Below are 17,543 nucleotides of genomic sequence, written 5' to 3' on the forward strand. Positions count from 1 at the left end.
CCTTCATACATGAAATAGAACTTGACTGAACATAAAAGTTTCGCTTATTATTTTTTTTTAAATATTTTTTATTATTATTATACTTTAAGTATTAGGGTACATGTGCACAATGTGCAGGTTTGTTACATATGTATACATGTGCCATGTTGATTTCCTGCACCCATTAACTCGTCATTTAGCATTAGGTATATCTCCTAATGCTGCCTCTCCCCCCTCCCCCAACCCCACAACAGTCCCCAGAGTGTGATGTTCCCCTTCTTGTGTCCATGAGTTCTCATTGTTCAATTCCCACCTATGAGTGAGAACATGCGGTGTTTGGTTTTTTGTCCTTGTGATAGTTTACTGAGAATGATGATTTCCAGTTTCATCCATGGCCCTACAAAGGACATGAACTCATCATTTTTTATGGCTGCATAGTATTCCATGGTGTATATGTGCCATATTTTCTTAATCTAGTCTATCGTTGTTGGACATATGGGTTGGTTCCAACTCTTTGCTATTGTGAATAGTGCCGCAATAAACATACGTGTGCATGTGTCTTTATAGCAGCATGATTTATAGTCCTTTGGGTATATACCCAGTAATGGGATGGCTGGGTCAAATGGTATTTCTAGTTCTAGATCCCTGAGGAATCGCCACACTGACTTCCACAATGGTTGAACTAGTTTACAGTCCCACCAACAGTGTAAAAGTGTTCCTATTTCTCCACATCCTCTCCAGCACCTGTTGTTTCCTGATTTTTTAATGATGGCCATTCTAACTGGTGTGAGATGGTATCTCACTGTGGTTTTGATTTGCATTTCTTTGATGGCTAGTGATGATGAGCATTTCTTCATGTGTTTTTTGGCTGCATAAATGTCTTCTTTTGAGAAGTGTCTGTTCATGTCCTTTGCCCACTTTTTGATGGGGTTGTTTGTTTTTTTCTTGTACATTTGTTTGAGTTCATTGCACAGCAAAAGAAACTACCATCAGAGTGAACAGGCAACCTACAGAATGGGAGAAAATTTTTGCAAGTTTCACTTATTCTTTAACCTCTTTGAAAATGTTGCTCTGGGGCTTTCTTTAAATGTTCTTGTTGAGAATTTTGATTCATCTGATTTTTATCTTTGTGCTTAGTATTTTTGTCTTGAGGTCCATTGGGTTTTTTCCTTTTTTAAAATTATCATACTTTTACCAGGATGTCTCAAAATTTGTTATTCTGTGTCAATTATCCCAGGTATGTAGTGAGCTATGTAGTTTCAAACATATTTCTGGAAAGTTTTCTCAAATTATAGTTTCAATATGTTCCACTATTTTGCTTTCTTCTTTGGGGCTCCAATTACACCTGTGTTGCACTTTTTGTTGTTGTTCAAGCACTGTTCTAGCAACAAATTTTTTCTCTACCTTTTTACCATTTTATTTCATTTTCATTCTCTTAGCCATTTTCATGGCTTTCTCCAAAGACTCTTTATATTTTCAGTCAAATCTATTCTCCTTTGAAATTAAGTCTTTATTTCTAAGAAGATTTCTTTTTCTAAAATTGTATTCCTAAGTTTAGTCAATTCTCAATTCCCATCTTCCTTTTTATCTATTTCTTTTTGAATGTCTGGATTTTGTGTAAGGTGTTTTATCATATCTGCCAATGCTTCTTTTAACAATATATAATTCACTTTGAAGTGTTATGATGCACCATTTTTCTGTTTGTCTGCTTGTTTTGTTTTTAGAAAGAATTTCATATGTCCTATATTCTATTCATTTTGAATTACTTTATATTCCCAAACCAGCAATTACTGTCATACTTAAAAACTGTTGTATACAGAGATAATCTGGATGAAAAGAACCCTTATGCTGGGATGGTAAAGTTTCTTTAATTAGTGGTGCATTTGAATGGTAGAGTGGAATGAAGAGTTGATATGCTTTCAGTTTTGTGATTCTCTTTTGTTTCTACAGGACCCTTAATTTCTTCCTTCTACTTATTAACAAGATTCTAAGTAATAGTCCTTCTAACTCACCCTTCTCTTCTTCAGAAATGGTACCTTGCCAAGACTGCTACCTCTGGTCCTATGATTTTAAGACTCTTCCTTTTTATTTCCTAGTATCAAGTACTCAGACTTCAGGGATTTTTCACGGATTACAGGGATTTTTAGGGAAGTGATATATTATGCATGATACTGTAATGAAGGATACATGACTGTGTATTTGGCAAATCCACAGAACTGTACAACATACACAAACTGATCCTGATGTAAACTATGAACTTTAGTTAATAATAATGTATCAGTATTTGTTCATCAATTGTAACAAATGAAATACACCAATGAAAGGTGTTACTGGGGAAACTGAGGGGATGAGGGAAAAGTGATTATATGGGAATTCTGTACTTCCTGTTTAGTTCTTCTATAAACCTAGATCTGTTCTATTAATTGAAAATTAAAACAAAACAAAAAATTGAATTAAGTGAAAATCTATTATTTGATTTCATGTTTTTTCCTTTAAAAAGCATTCAGTAGATGGCACCAGAGATCTTTTAGAATAAGGAATCACTAGATACACTGTATAATTCATAAAGCTTAGTTCTGATGTTGATACATGCTTTAGAGATCCTATTTATTCCTTAATGAATAATATAATTGATGCTCTGAGAAAGGTGTGTTGAAGACAAATTTAGCTGCAAGTTTTATCATTCAGTAAGTAAATAATCATGGAAATGTAGGAATGCAGATTTGCAGAATTATGGAGCAACAGTAATTCTACATTATGGGTAAATTTTTAAATTCCAATTCACATTTTGACAACTACATAGCACCTTCATTTGGCACTTCTTTACTACTAGTGAGCAAGTATCTCATTAGTAAAATTGTTTTTCTTCCTAGACTAAAAGCATTCACGAAACATGGTATCAAGATATCTTAAAATATATTTTCTCCTCAGGCTAGAACAAAGTATCAAGTCTTTCTAAAAAACAAAGGGTGAAAACAAATCAGTTACCCACTATGTAACTAACTGCCCACTTACTGGCATTCAAACTGACATATTCAATATGTAGTTTCATAGAGAACAAATGAAGCAGTCCTGACTAAAAAAAAAAAAGTGATATTATACAGATGCCTGGTTATTACATACTTTGCCCATTAATGAAGTCTCAATACTACATATGGCCGCTTTGGTAGGTACAGAAGAAGAAAGAAGGAATCAAAGTAACATCTGGAGAGAAGACTAAAATGTGTTCTTGTTCTTCCAGATTTAGAACCCAATTCTCAGAAAACAAATTATCAATGATAGCAGTGCTGAAATAATACAAATCAAGTATATTAACCATTACTTGCCATTATAGTCTTTTGTAGCTTAGAAAATAATTACTACTTAACATGTATTGCCATGAAAAAAATACTACTCAGAGTTCCAAATGAATTAATCAGTAATATGGCTTAGATGTTCTGTCCCCTCCAAATCTCATGTTGAAATGCGACCTTCAATGTTGGAGATGGGTCCATTGGAAGATGTTTGGGTCATGGGGCCAGATCCCTCAAAGATGGCTTGGTGCTATCCTCACAGTAATGAGTGAATTCTCACTCTCTGGGTTCATGTGAGATTTCGTTGTTTTAAACAGCCTTCAGCTTCTCCTTCCCTCCCTCCCTCTCCCTTTCTCTCTTGTTCCTCCTCTCTCACCATGTGATACACTGGCTCCTCCTCCACCTTCTGCCATTACTATAAGCTCCCCGAGGCCCTCACCAGAAGCAGATGCTGGCAACACACTTCTTGTGCAGCCTGCAGAACCATGAGTCAAAATAAACCTCTTTATAAATCACCCAGTCTTAGTTATTCCTTTATGGCAATGCAAACAGACTGACACAATCAATAAATTTTTAGAACATAATTTAACTACAGTTGAAAAACAACAAAAACATGTAATGAAATTAAGTGTAGGTACACAGTAATTGAAAAGCAATTTTGGAATTAAATCCTCTGAAAGTATATTACACATTACTGGGTAATAAAAAACCATTACCACTGAAAGAACTCTGAATTCTCCAGAAATATTAAATAAGTGTACTAAACTTACAAGAGTAAACTATTCACCTATACCTTTGGAAATACACATTAGAAAACATATAGCTAATGATTTCTAATCTTTTATAATATAATTCCCTACTTTTAATTCAAAGACATTGTCAATAAGACACAAGTAGCTTGGTGTGGCAATTTTTATAAAGAGTAATATCAATTTGATCCAAATATAAAAGAAATTTGTTTGACCTACAGTCTTAGTGTAGATAATTATATGACTTCTTAAGGCTTTTTGAAATGTTAAAAATAGTTCCTAAGCGTTTATCCACTTCTCAGGACCACTAGAATTCTGGACCTACCAGATTTTAGATAAAATCTAATCCAGTCTCATAATGAAAAAAAAAAAGAAAGAAAAAAAAAGAAACGAAATTCCAGAAAGATCAAATCAGTGATAGTGGCATAGTGGCATAGTGGCAGGGCATAGAACACTGGTTTCCTATCTTCTAGATCAGTATTTTTTTCCACCAGATCATGTGGTCTCACCAACAAAAACAATAAAATGTGTATCACTTCTTATTCAAATCTATTTAGTTCTTGAGTTCACGCAGTTTGAAGAGAAAGTTCAGACAGCAATGGATATTGCAGCATCTTAATCTATCTGGTTCTTGAATTTTCAATAGCAAGGAATTTATTTGAAAATTTATCTGAACTTATTTAATTCCTGAGTTTAGATATTTTATGAGAGGTTAATGGAGAACATTTTGATGCATCATTTTCCTTTGCATGTATGTGTTTCTAATTCTATCCTTCCCTACCCTTCCTATTTTTTGTAGTAGGGGTGGCACAGTAACTTAGTTTAATTAGAAAAGATCATTTCAGTTTCCCCCAACTCCAAATGTCTCTTCACACAGAATATTGTAGAAAGTTCCTAATCACCACCAGCAGTAGGATGTACAATAAAGTTGAACAAATATGTAAGTCAATATGCTCAATAGTCATGGGTCATTTTTTATTATCCTGCAATAGTTTCATAATGCATTATATACATTTTATAATCTATGTAATTTACATATAGGGCTAAAAAATTTATAAAATCACATATACGAGATACCCCCATAATCCTTCTGAACAATTCAGAGGTATTCATCCCCAGCTTAGGTGGGTCTTTATTTCTTGTCCCCATTCCTTAATGCCAAAATAACACTGCTCTGGGTTAGCATTTTAGTCTTTTCCAAGTTTTCTGAAAAATTTTGCCAACATTCTATTGCAATTGTTTTTCTAGCACATTGTAATATGCTTCCACTGCTAGATACAACTCAACAAAACAAGCTCTAGCAGCCATACTATATCAGACAACTGGGGGAAAAACAGTAAAAAGGCAGTGTCCATTAATAAAAAGTGTTATCTTCCACAACCATTGTATTATATCATCAAAACCCGGTAATCCCTCAATATAAAGAGTAATATTAATAAATCTAACTTTTTAAAGCATTTGTCACAGTAGAATATAAGAATAGCAATAATCTGAACTTCTCAAAGTTGTAATAAACTGATTTTTCAGTAATAATTTCATTCTTCCCTTACCAAAACCTCCTGTGATGAAGGGAATAAATGAAAAACCTTACAGACTTAGATTTCTTCTCCTTTTTCACATCATTCTCCATAGAAACATATTAACAACTATGCTAGTTAGAACACCAGAAGGGAAACAGCAGCACACACCCTTGCCCCCATAACTAGGAGGTATAGTTAAGCCATATAAAAAGACAAATTTAAATTCATTATATTATTACTTTATCTATGGATAAGCCTAGCTGTATATTTTTCAAATAAAAACAGGAACTAAAGGGCAATACAATAGAACAAAATCTGGTCTACTTTCATATCTAGCATGGAAGCAGTCAGGGGAGTCATTTGACCTGGGCTGCACTTTATAAATTTATAACATATTTAGAATTTTAATATAATTTTCAAATCAGGTTACATATCTACATGTGGCAGGAATAAAAGGAAGCTTTAGCCTTATAAATTTAAACAACTTCTTCTTTTTTTTTTTTTTTGAGACAGAGTTTCGCTCGTTTGCCCAGGCTGGAGTGCAATGGCGCGACCTTGGCTCACCACAACCTCTGCCTCCTGGGTTAAGCGATTCTCCTGCCTCAGCCTCCCGAGTAGCTGGGATTACAGGCATGCACCACCATGCCTGGCTAATTTTTTGTATTTTTATTAGAGACAGGGTTTCTCCATGTTGGTCAGGCTGGTCTCAAACTCCTGACCTCAGGTGATCCTCCTGCCTGGGCCTCCCAAAGTGCTGGGATTACAGGCGTGAGCCACTGTGCCCGGCCCTGTAACTGTTTCTAAAGTTTAATTTATTATACAAAATATTTAGAAGATAAAACAATTTTTATAACCCACTCAAAAAGTAAAGTTGCTAAGCCTCTCTCAATCTGTTTCAGAGTTCCCCTTTCTTATTTTCTTAGTTGTCTTAGTCTTAATTTAGTTTCTTCTATATGTCTAGTTTCTTTGCCTACCCTAGGGAGGGCATCAGAACTAACACATCTTCAACCTCACAAGGTTAATCTACCCAACTAATTAGGGACAAAGTCTATAAAAGCACTTCAACCAGGCTAAAGCATTATTCAACAAACATAAAACATAAAACAAACATAAAACATTAGTAATTATCTGACAAAGGACTTTTATCCAGAATTTATAACGAACACCTACAAATCAACAGAAAGCAAACAACCCAATTAAAAATGAGCAAATGATTTGAACAGGTCCTTTAAAAAGGAAGATATATGAATTGTCTGTAAGAACATGAAAATGTGCTCAACATCATTAGTCATCAAAGATATGCAATTTAAAGCAAAATGAGATACCATTTCACACCCACTAGAATAGCTAGTAAAGGAATGATAACACCAATTGCTCAAAGGCATGTGGAGCAACTGTAATTCTTACATATTGCTAATAAGACTCAAATAATACATTTTCTACAAGTTTGGCAGTTTCTAATATAAATAGCTTTTAAATTAGATAATATAAATAGCTTTTATGTTTTATATTTTAAATATACATTGATCCCATAACCCAGCAATTCTACTCCTATTTTCCCATGAGAAATGGGAACAGATGTCTAAAAAAGAGACTTACACAAGAATGTTCATAGCAGCCTCATTAATAATCTCTAGCTATTTATTATAACTCCTTTCAGAGAAAGTAGTAAGAAGGTACAAAGAATAAAAAATTATTCTTGCAATTTAACTCTGGGTGAGTAGGAAAGCGTCAATGGCACTAATTAAAGGGGAACACAGCAAAGAAAAGAACAAGTTTTAAAAGCAAAGTAAGTTTAGTTTTAGATCCAGTGACTTAAAATTCTTCCCATAATATATATGTGAAGGTGTCCAGAAAAGAATGAAAGAGGTGGTGGTTCATCTAAACAGAGGTGAAGTGTTGAAGCCAGGAGAGGGGATATAATCTGGAAAAAAATAAATCTGGGAAAAAAGAATAGGTACATGTACACACACACATATATGTATATATACATATATATACATATATGTACCTACATATGTATACGTACTCTTCATATACTATATATGCATATATACACTATATGCATGTACTATATATGCATATATGCACTATATGCATGTACTGTATATGCATATATACACTATATGCATGTACTGTATATGCATATATACACTATATGCATGTACTGTATATGCATATATACCATGTATGCATATATACAATATATGAATGTACTATATATGCATATATACCATGTATGCATATATACACTATATGCATGTAGTATATATGCATATATACCATATATGCATACATACACTATATGCATATATATACTATATGCACATATACACTATATGCATATATACACTATGCACATACACTATATGCATATATATACACTATATGCACATATACACACTATATGCATATATATACACTATATGCACATATACACACTATATGCATATATATACACTATATGCACATATACACACTATATGCATATATATACACTATATGCACATATACACCATATGCATATATATATACACCATATGCACATATACACTATACGCATATATACACTATGCGCATATATATACACTATACGCATATATACACTATACGCATATATACGCTATATGCATATATACACTATATGCATATATACTATATATACATATATAGGTAGATATATGTGTGTGTGTGTATATATATATACACACACACACACACACAGACACACAGGTAGATATACGTATATAAAATCTAAGGACACTGTTCTTAAGGTATGACATTCTAGGGACAGTATAAAGATTAAATAGTAAAGAAGGTAAACTTAACTATTTTGTGCAAGGACTCCTCTGTCAGTGTGGTTAAGCCCACAGGCTCCTTCTCTGAATCATGTTTTTAAACGCATGAATATACAGGAAACAAACATATTAAAATAGTTTTATGTTACTATAATATAGTAATATATATGTTACATATTATGTAATATATGTATTATATATGTAATATAGATGTAATATATATGCCTCTTTTTAATGCATTAAAATATAATATCTAGTAGTATGTCCAATGTCTACCATAATTTCAAAGTAGTGAGAATGTAAAAAATAATTAAAGATATGATATAAAAATATTTATGATTTCTATTACTGGAACAGGTACTACTAATACCACTGTTGTTTGTTGTCTATGCTTACAGTTGAAGTAAATGTCACATTTCAACTAAGGGTCAATGAAAATAAAAATGTAATTTTTTCAACCATTCAAGTTCATGGAGCCATGAAATCCTATCTATGAACTTTTGGGCAAACTATGTGGATCCCAGGTTAAGAATCTCTGAGCTAGAAAGTAAAATTAAAGATATATAGAAATCTGATAAATAGTATCATGAAAATTACAGCAGCAAAGTAGTATATGCTGATTTTAAGTTGCAATTATGAAATGTTATATCCACTGCTTCATTTCTTGTAACTGTGAGGTAGAAAAAGAGAGGTCAGAGAACAATCTGCCAAGCAAAATAAAGTAGAAAAGATTCAGAGGTTTCTGAATATTATCAGAAAAAGAAAACAAATGTTTAAAAATGCATCCCCATCAGGGCCGGGCGTGGTGGCTCACGCCTGTAATCCCAGCACTTTGGGAGGCCGAGGCGGGCAGATCACAAGGTCAAGAGATCGAGACCATCCTGGCTAACATGGTGAAACCCCGTTTCTACTAAAAATACAAAAAATTAGCCGGGCATGGTGGCGGGTGCCTATAGTCCCAGCTACTCAGGAGGCTGAGGCACTATATATGCACATATACACTATATGCATATATATGCACATATACACTATATGCATATATACTATATACGACATATACACTATATGCATATATATGCATATATACTATATATGCACAAATACACTATATGCATATATATGCATATATACTATATATGCACTTATACACTATATGCATATATATGCATATATACTATATATGCACTTATACACTATATGCATATATATACTATATATGCACTTATACATTTTTATAAGCTACTTAGGAGGCTGAGGCAGGAGAAAGGTGTGAACCCGGAAGATGAAGCTTGTAGTGAACCGAGATCACACCATTGCATTTCAGCCTGGGCAACAGAGCGAGACTCCATCTCAAAAAAAAAAAAAAAAAAAATCACTGATAACCCCCATAACCATAGACTGCCATAATTATTCTGTATCAATGTTCTCAGACATTCCACTCCCATCCTGCTTCATCCAGCTTCCACTTCTTATATAAGCTAACGATATATTCCACCATGCAAGACAAGTTCAGAAGAGATGAATAATAATGCCACAAGTCTTCCAGCTAGCCTCTTACCCTTGATATACAAAACACTTAACTATTGTAATTGAAAAGGAAGGGTAAACCATTTTCTTCTTATAGGGAAGCAGTCAAGCAATTTACTCTAGATACATTACCCCAATGTTCATATTTCTCCTCACAATAGTCTGAGTTGTAGTGGAAATTTGACCAGAAATTATTTGGAATGCTGAATCATTTCCCATGATAGACTTTTTTTTTTTTTTTTTTTGCCTCCTCAGCAGCAATGACACTTGCTATTGAGTAGTATAAATCTCTGAACCATCACAGTCATTTAGATAATGCCTTATTCCTATCACAGCCACCTTCAACACAGCTTTAAAGTTATTGTCTAGAGGCTATTGTGGAGAATTATAGTTAGGGGTGCCACAAATGTCTGACTTGTTACAACATAACCAATCTAACCAGTATGGTACTCAAGAAATGTCAAAACCTTTATATAAGCTTTTAGATCTGCTATAGCTGAGGGCATTCCTAGGAACAAATGTAAAACAAAGTAAAAGTGTTAAAAAGCAGATTTGTTTCCAAAGAAAAGCTAATATTTTGACAACAGAGTGAAACCCAAATAAGGGTAAAAAGTCAATTCTAAGTCAGTTAAGTTTTGTAAGGACCACTGTGGACGACTATAGGATTTAAATGCATTATTCTCTAGTCATGACAAGACCATGCAAAATATCTAAATGCTACAATAACAAGCAGAAAGGTAAACTGAGGAATCAGGCTTAATAATCAACTACCAAGACTCATACTATTACTCTACCTACTGAATGAGCCATAAAAGACCCTCCCAAACGTTGTTTTTTATCATCTTTAATTTTCAAATAGCGTAAGACTGTAAGCAAAATGCAAACAAATTACTATTTTAAATAATCATTTACCTAGAAAATACTGTAATAGGATAATTACAGAGGCACAGAGCTAGATTTCAACTAGAGATCATCTTTCATTTTTATAAGTTACTAAAAATCAATTATCAAAACTCTAACATAACTATGATACTTGTTCAGGGTAATAAAAGATACTAAGAAAATCTATGTATTTTCTGCTCTCTAGGAGTTAACAACCTAGTACAGAAGAATACAATATAAAGATTATATATTTCTTGGAAGAACATGTAGGGGAGAGGTCTCCGACCCCTAGGCCACAGACTGGTACCAGTCCATGGCCTGTAAGGAACCGGGCTGCATAGCAGGAGGTGAGCAGCCAGCAAGTGAGCATTACCGCCTGAGCTTCGCCTCCTGTCAGATCAGCAGCAGCAATAGATACTCACAGGAGAACCAACTCTATTGTGAACTGTGCATGAGAGGAATCTAGGTTGCATACTCCTTATGAGAATCTAACCAATGCCTGATGATCTGAGGTGTAACAGTTTTATCCCGAAACCATCTCCCTGCAACACCTTGCCTGAGAAAAACTGTCTTCCACGAAACCTGTCCCTAGTGCCAAAAACGTTGGGGACTGCTGATCTGGCAGCTCATTTTGTCTTCAGTTTCAACACCCCTGAGATGACAAGAGAATCAAGAGCTCATATATTATTCTCCCTATTGTATCTCCACTGTATCCTACTATAACAAGCAATGTCCTCCTTGAGACTAAACACTAAACCTTACTCATGTATTTGGTGATCAACCATGGTACCACAACTCAGTAAGGTAACTCAACGAGTATCTCATAAATGAAACTACTCTTCCCTCTTCAAAGGGAATAAGGACTGCATTAATAATTGAGCAATAAACTAATCTTTTAAAATTGGTAGTGCACGGAAAAACAAAAATGAGAAAACATTCCTTTATTCTCTCACACTTTATACCAAAAGTTAATAACACTCGCTGAAAGGAATTACTAGAGAAAAATGATTTTTCTTCTGGAAGGTTTATGAGTTAGCTGGTTCAAAGGCTGGCAAGAATGAAGACTTAACACATTGCTCATGTTGCTTTCACTTTGGCTTACTATTTCACCACCAATATGCACTGCAATGAATAAATACAAAGTCAAGGATAAAGTAAGTGGACATGGGCTTCCTGAAATTTCTTTTTATTCTACAGATTTGATGGTCTTAACAGCCCATGTAGAATGAGGAATATGCCAGGTCACAGGAATAGAAAGAATACAGAATCATAGGACCTTTGCTTTTTATAACATTTTAGGAGTTTTTGGCAGGGGTAGGTTAAGGGGTACAGACACATTATCGTAAGAATCCATACCATTATCACAAAAGAAACCTCTTGCCAGACCCATTATGTACTTCCAAATTTCATTTGTTACTCACACCTTACTTAGGTTTTAGTGAAAGCCATGTCCTACCATAGTTTAATGAAGCTACCCACCCTAGATGGTCTTCCTCAAAAGAGGATATGGGCATGGTATCTTCTTTTAGTCTTAAATCTAGTTTACCCATCCTTATTCATGCCACTGTCCATAGTTTTTTGCCTAATTAAAGCCAGGACCTGACCACTCTATTTGTGAATGTCCTAGACTTGTTAAAACAGAAGTCTGATTCCCTTGTGACTACAGTTTTCCCTATTACATCCTTTAACAGATATATAGTCTTTTTAAGTAGGCTCATTGATTTTAGTTACTTTAAAATGTACAATTAAATTATTATCGACTATAGTCCCCCTGTTGTGCTATCAAATACTAGGTCTTACTCATTCAATCTTCTACCTTTTCTTTGTACCTATTCACTATCCCATTCCACATTTTTTAACTGGAATATTTATTTCTGTAAGAAAGAACTGCCCCTTCCTCCTCATTTATTTGTTCACTTGTATCAGTATTAAAACATGGGTATTTATTTTATTCTACAGGTAATAACCCAAAGTATTGTTATAACTATTGTTGTTTACTTTGTTGCTCAAATTGTTGCAACTCTGGCCATCAGGAGCTCTTTCAGGATGGCTCCTGTGTTCCCATACTTTTTTTTTGAGCACTTCCTTACTTTCTGGCAACACAAAATGCTCCAAGCTCATCTTTATTTTCCTAGCCCCCAGCGATGAAAACCACTACTTCTCCAAGGTGCTTTGGTTCCTTTTATTGGAGAATTCTTATTTTATGAAGGATATATGTAAGTCCTGAACTTCAGCGGACATCTTAGATAATAACCCCTGACTATACGCACATACTATTTTACAGAGCACTTGTCTTAGTCCATTTGGGCTGCAATAATAAAATAGTTAAGACTGGATAGTTTATAAACAACAGAAATTTGTTTCTCACAGTTCCATAGGCTGGAAAGTCTATAGATAAACTTTACAAAAACAGTATGAGCAGGCTGTGGATATAATATACAACTAGCCAATAGCAGACAGTAAACTGCAGCAGACAGTTCATAATTATATGTAAAATAAAAATGGTGAAATAATATACAAAACTAATTTATCACACTTCCCAGGTACAGTATTTAATCACACCCTCTGCAAGAATTATAGACTCCTTATATCTTAGTAAATAAGAAACACGGAGAAAGAATAAGACACTGAGGTTCCAAAGTACCTTAAAGATAAGGGTAATTCTTGACAGCAGTTAACTACATCACATTATTAAATGAGGTACATGGGAAAACTCATGTATTATTAGAGTATGTTTTACAGCGTACTATTATTATAAAAATTGCATTTAAAAGATGATAATCTTTACATGAGAATAGAAACAAAAAATATCAGAATCACTCATGACACGACAGAACTTCAACCTTTTATAAAATAGTTGAGATGTTGGATTGATTCAGACACTGGCTTATAACTTGGGTTTTTTTTTACACTAGAATTTATCATCAATACAACTAGAATATATGGAGTATACAGAGAACATTATCTGCAAAAAAATAGCTGACCCAGCAATATACCCCTGCTTTTCTCCCTTTCCAAGTTCAGGAGACTTAGAATATTTCAGTCCTTGGTTAATTTCTACAAGCACTACAAATTTTACTTTTTCCTTAAAAGGCCCTGAACTTGAGATTCTAATACCACCTAACTTAGTAGGTTGGGCTATGTTAAGTTTGTAGGCAGACTACAATCCAATTAAAGTCTTACGGTTAAGATATCAAGAGGAAATAAAGTTTTAAGAATTCTGGATTAGAGTTTTAGATGCATTATATATAATGGCTATGAAAATTTTCTGTATTTATGCTTTGACAACGTCTATCTTTTAAAAAAAAAAACTAGGCAAAATAATTGTCACAGTAGTTTCACTCTAAAGTTACCTAACAGCCTGCTGTTTTTATGACAGACATAACCACTGTTTTAAACACATTTACATACCATGAAGAACTTAAAAACTTAATGAGACAAAATTTAAAGAGAAGTAAGAAATAGAAAAATCAGAGAAAAGCAGACCTCTAAGACATATAGATTTTCTGAGGAGTTTAAAAAAACCAAACTCTTGTTTCCACAGCATCCTCTAACACAAAATTTGTGGCAGGAAAACTGCATATGTAAACATCAGTTCTCATAACAAAACAAAACCATGAAAACCCACCTTAGAAACCATTATTTTATGGAGCAAAACGTTAAGACATCTAAACATATGGCAACTAAGAAGGTGAATGCTGACCAGTAAACTGCTTTCACACCATCTTTTGAGTAGGCTCCTCCTTTATTTCCTTGGCCTTTTAGCAATTTTTCTGAACTGTATTACTGTATATGGTATCCTAAAATTTGTTAGACTGCTTTAGCCATGCCATTTTAAAAACCACACACATTCATGTAATGTGTATAAACATGCAGTTTTTTAAAAAAGATTTCATTTTCCCACCACTTATACCCTAAAATATATAATTTAGTAAATTGAGAAGTATATATCCCATGTTGAAGAGTATGTTATGTTTTTGTTTTATGTCACAGACTTAAGTTCATTCAAAACATAAATGTATTATACAAGGAACTGAAAATATAAATCTTATTTAGGTATTCCTTGCCTTTAAGGAGTTTAAAATTTTACTAAGATCAGTACTTTTAAGAAGATAACGACAAAATAGTATCTAAAATTGACAAAGAAAGGTAAAACTCATGGTAGTCAAAATTATTCTTAAAAATCCCTTAAATAGCCCATAAGTGCAGTCTACATCTTTTAAGGTCTACAATCTCATACATCATTGTGTATTAGGAAACATACATCTTTTAAACATGGGAATTACACTCTATTTGCAGAGATACTTAGAGTATGTGAGGCATACAGAAACTAACAGCTATTAAAAGAAGAAAAAATTGCAGAGAAAAGGGAACCCATGTACACTGTTGGTGGAAATGTGAATTAGTACAGCCATTATGGAAAACTGGATGGAAGTTCCTCAGAAAAACTGAAAACTGAATTACTGTATGATCCAACAATCCCACTTCCGGGTATTCACCCAAAAGATTTGAAATCAGTTTGTTGATGAAATGTCTACACTCCCATGTTCATTGTAGCATTATTCACAACAGCTGAATGATGGAATCAAGCTAAGTGTCCAGCAGCAGATGAATCTGAATAAAGAAAATGTGGTGTGTGTACATATGTGTATGTGTACACACACACCCACACACACACACACACACACAATGGGATACTATTCAGCCTTAAAGAAGGAAATTCTGTCATTTGCAACAACATGGATGGAATTGAAGAACATTATATAAAGTGCAGTAAGCCAGGCACAGAAAGATAAATATTGCATGTCTTCACTTACATGTGAAATCCAGCAGAATCAAATTCAAGAAGCAGAGAGCAGAAGAGTAGAATACAAGAAGTATAGAGTAGAATACAAAGGCTGGGGGTATGGGAAATGGGGAGACAGGGTCAAAGGGTACACAATCTCAAAAGGAATATGGATTTGTTGGTTTTTTTTTCTTAGATTTATCACACAATGTGATGAATAGAGTTAAAAATAGAGTACTATACCTTTCAAAATCACTGAGAGTAAATTTCAAATGTTGTCACCACAAAAAATGTTAGGTATTTGAAGTGATGGATGTATGAACTAGCTTGATTTAATTATTCCAAGTTGTGTCCATACATCACTTTGTATCCCATAAATTTATGCAATTATAAATTGTCAATTTACAATAAGAACATTTTTAAAAAAGACCAGTAAATCCATTAACTCCAGTATCACCATCTGTATAGCGTGTATTCTCACCAATCAGTACAGATACCCACATGATATAGGTTTTAGTTTCTTATTATCCTCTCTTTTTGGCAAAGCACATTTAATTTATGTTCCATTTTGCACATACAATGTGTTACAGGAAATCTAAGGAGAAACTTTTTATTTTTGCCTGGAGGTAGTGAAAAGAAAAACAGGAAAGGAATCAGGGAATATGAAACATTTCTTCCTTGAAAGATGATTTAGAGTTTATCAAGCAAAGAGGAAATGAGAAGCAGCAAAAGCACTGTAAGTACACATAAATATAATTGGATTTTAGTGTTGATACTAAGCAGCAGCAGGTAAGGGAATAATAGCTTTGTTTTAAAAGAAAGTGATAAATATGTGGAGGGTTATGGTAAAGCCAAGAAAATATGAATACCTGCATGGTCAATAAAAAAATATTTTAAGTAGAATCAATGGGATTGAGGGCACCTGGTAGATTCAGTTACTCAACAAGTATTTAGTGTGAAGTTTCTAATCAAGATAACTGGGGGTATGGGTTATTTATATAAGGAACCTGGGCCACAGAGTAGGGTTTTAAACTTCTCATTTTCTGGAGAGCAGAATAGGAAACATTCATTACACATGTATTGAGCATAAATACACGTGCTAAGTACTAGAAAAAAGTGACGAAATAAAAGACAGTGTCTGTCCTCAAAGATTTCATATTTTAACAGAGGAGACAGGAGTAGAAGTCAAAAGGAATGACTAAAATTTTCCAATGTTATACATATTACCTCCTTTGAAATTCCTGTGGGTTGTATCTGGAAGTAGATAACCTAGAAGCAGCCAGGAATATGAACTTGAAAAATCAGGACTAGCAATGCGGATTTTCTGTCACTAGGATGTGAGAGCCTGAAGCTTAGGGTTGTCCAGGGAGAATGCATAAAATTAAAAGGAGGCTGAGAATTGAGCCTTAAGAGAATAACATTTAAGGGATGAAACAAAGAATAAGAAAATCTACCTTGCCTGACTTATACCTTCCTCCTCATATCAAAGGAAAAAAAAAAAGGGAGAAAATGGGAAACAATTTTCAGAGGAGTAAAGAGACAATTTTCAGAGGAGAAAACGGTACAGTGAAAGCCAAAGGAAAGAGAGTTTCCAAGAAAGAGAGGAGTGATGAACAAAGTCAAATACTGTAGGGTCTAAGCAGCCTAAGGGCTGAGAATATGTCCTTGTTTTTGGCAAATTAAGGGGTTTAATGGACATCTGGCTTTGTGTGTGTACTGTCCAGCAACCAAGTCTCCTATTTTTAGTACCCTAACTCCCCCTTTTCCAGGATTTAGCTAGCAGGTAGAGAGTACCATTATAAAAAGCATACACACTTCACCTGACAACTCTAGAATCTTATGCTTTTTATACACTTGGTCTCTTTGGGCATATTCATTTTCCAGAGTGCTATTCTCATCTTTTGACTACATGTACAATCGATGTGGAAGAGGCCAGATCCCTCCTCTCCTTCTCAGCCATAGTGATGCTAAGGGTGGGCAGACAGATGTTTTAGAATGGGCCAATTAAA

At 34.1% G+C, this 17,543-nt stretch overlaps 1 protein-coding gene across 23 annotated transcripts in view; it reads right to left on the reverse strand.

Annotated features, from left to right (window-relative positions):
• Positions 1-17,543, reverse strand: part of LCORL (ligand dependent nuclear receptor corepressor like) — a 186,734-nt gene that overhangs the window by 90,327 nt on the left and 78,864 nt on the right. The window contains exon 6 of one of the 23 annotated variants that reach the window (XM_063619430.1): positions 14,475-15,362. The exons of the other annotated variants lie outside the window; for them this stretch is intronic. Within the exon in view, the coding sequence (XP_063475500.1) occupies positions 15,339-15,362 (24 nt within the window). The 3' untranslated portion in view covers positions 14,475-15,338. Of the gene's footprint in view, positions 1-14,474; positions 15,363-17,543 lie in introns of those variants that run through there. 23 annotated transcript variants of the gene reach the window in all.

Source organism: Symphalangus syndactylus, chromosome 16, assembly GCF_028878055.3.
Source record: "Symphalangus syndactylus isolate Jambi chromosome 16, NHGRI_mSymSyn1-v2.1_pri, whole genome shotgun sequence".
NCBI classification, from domain to species: domain Eukaryota; kingdom Metazoa; phylum Chordata; class Mammalia; order Primates; family Hylobatidae; genus Symphalangus; species Symphalangus syndactylus.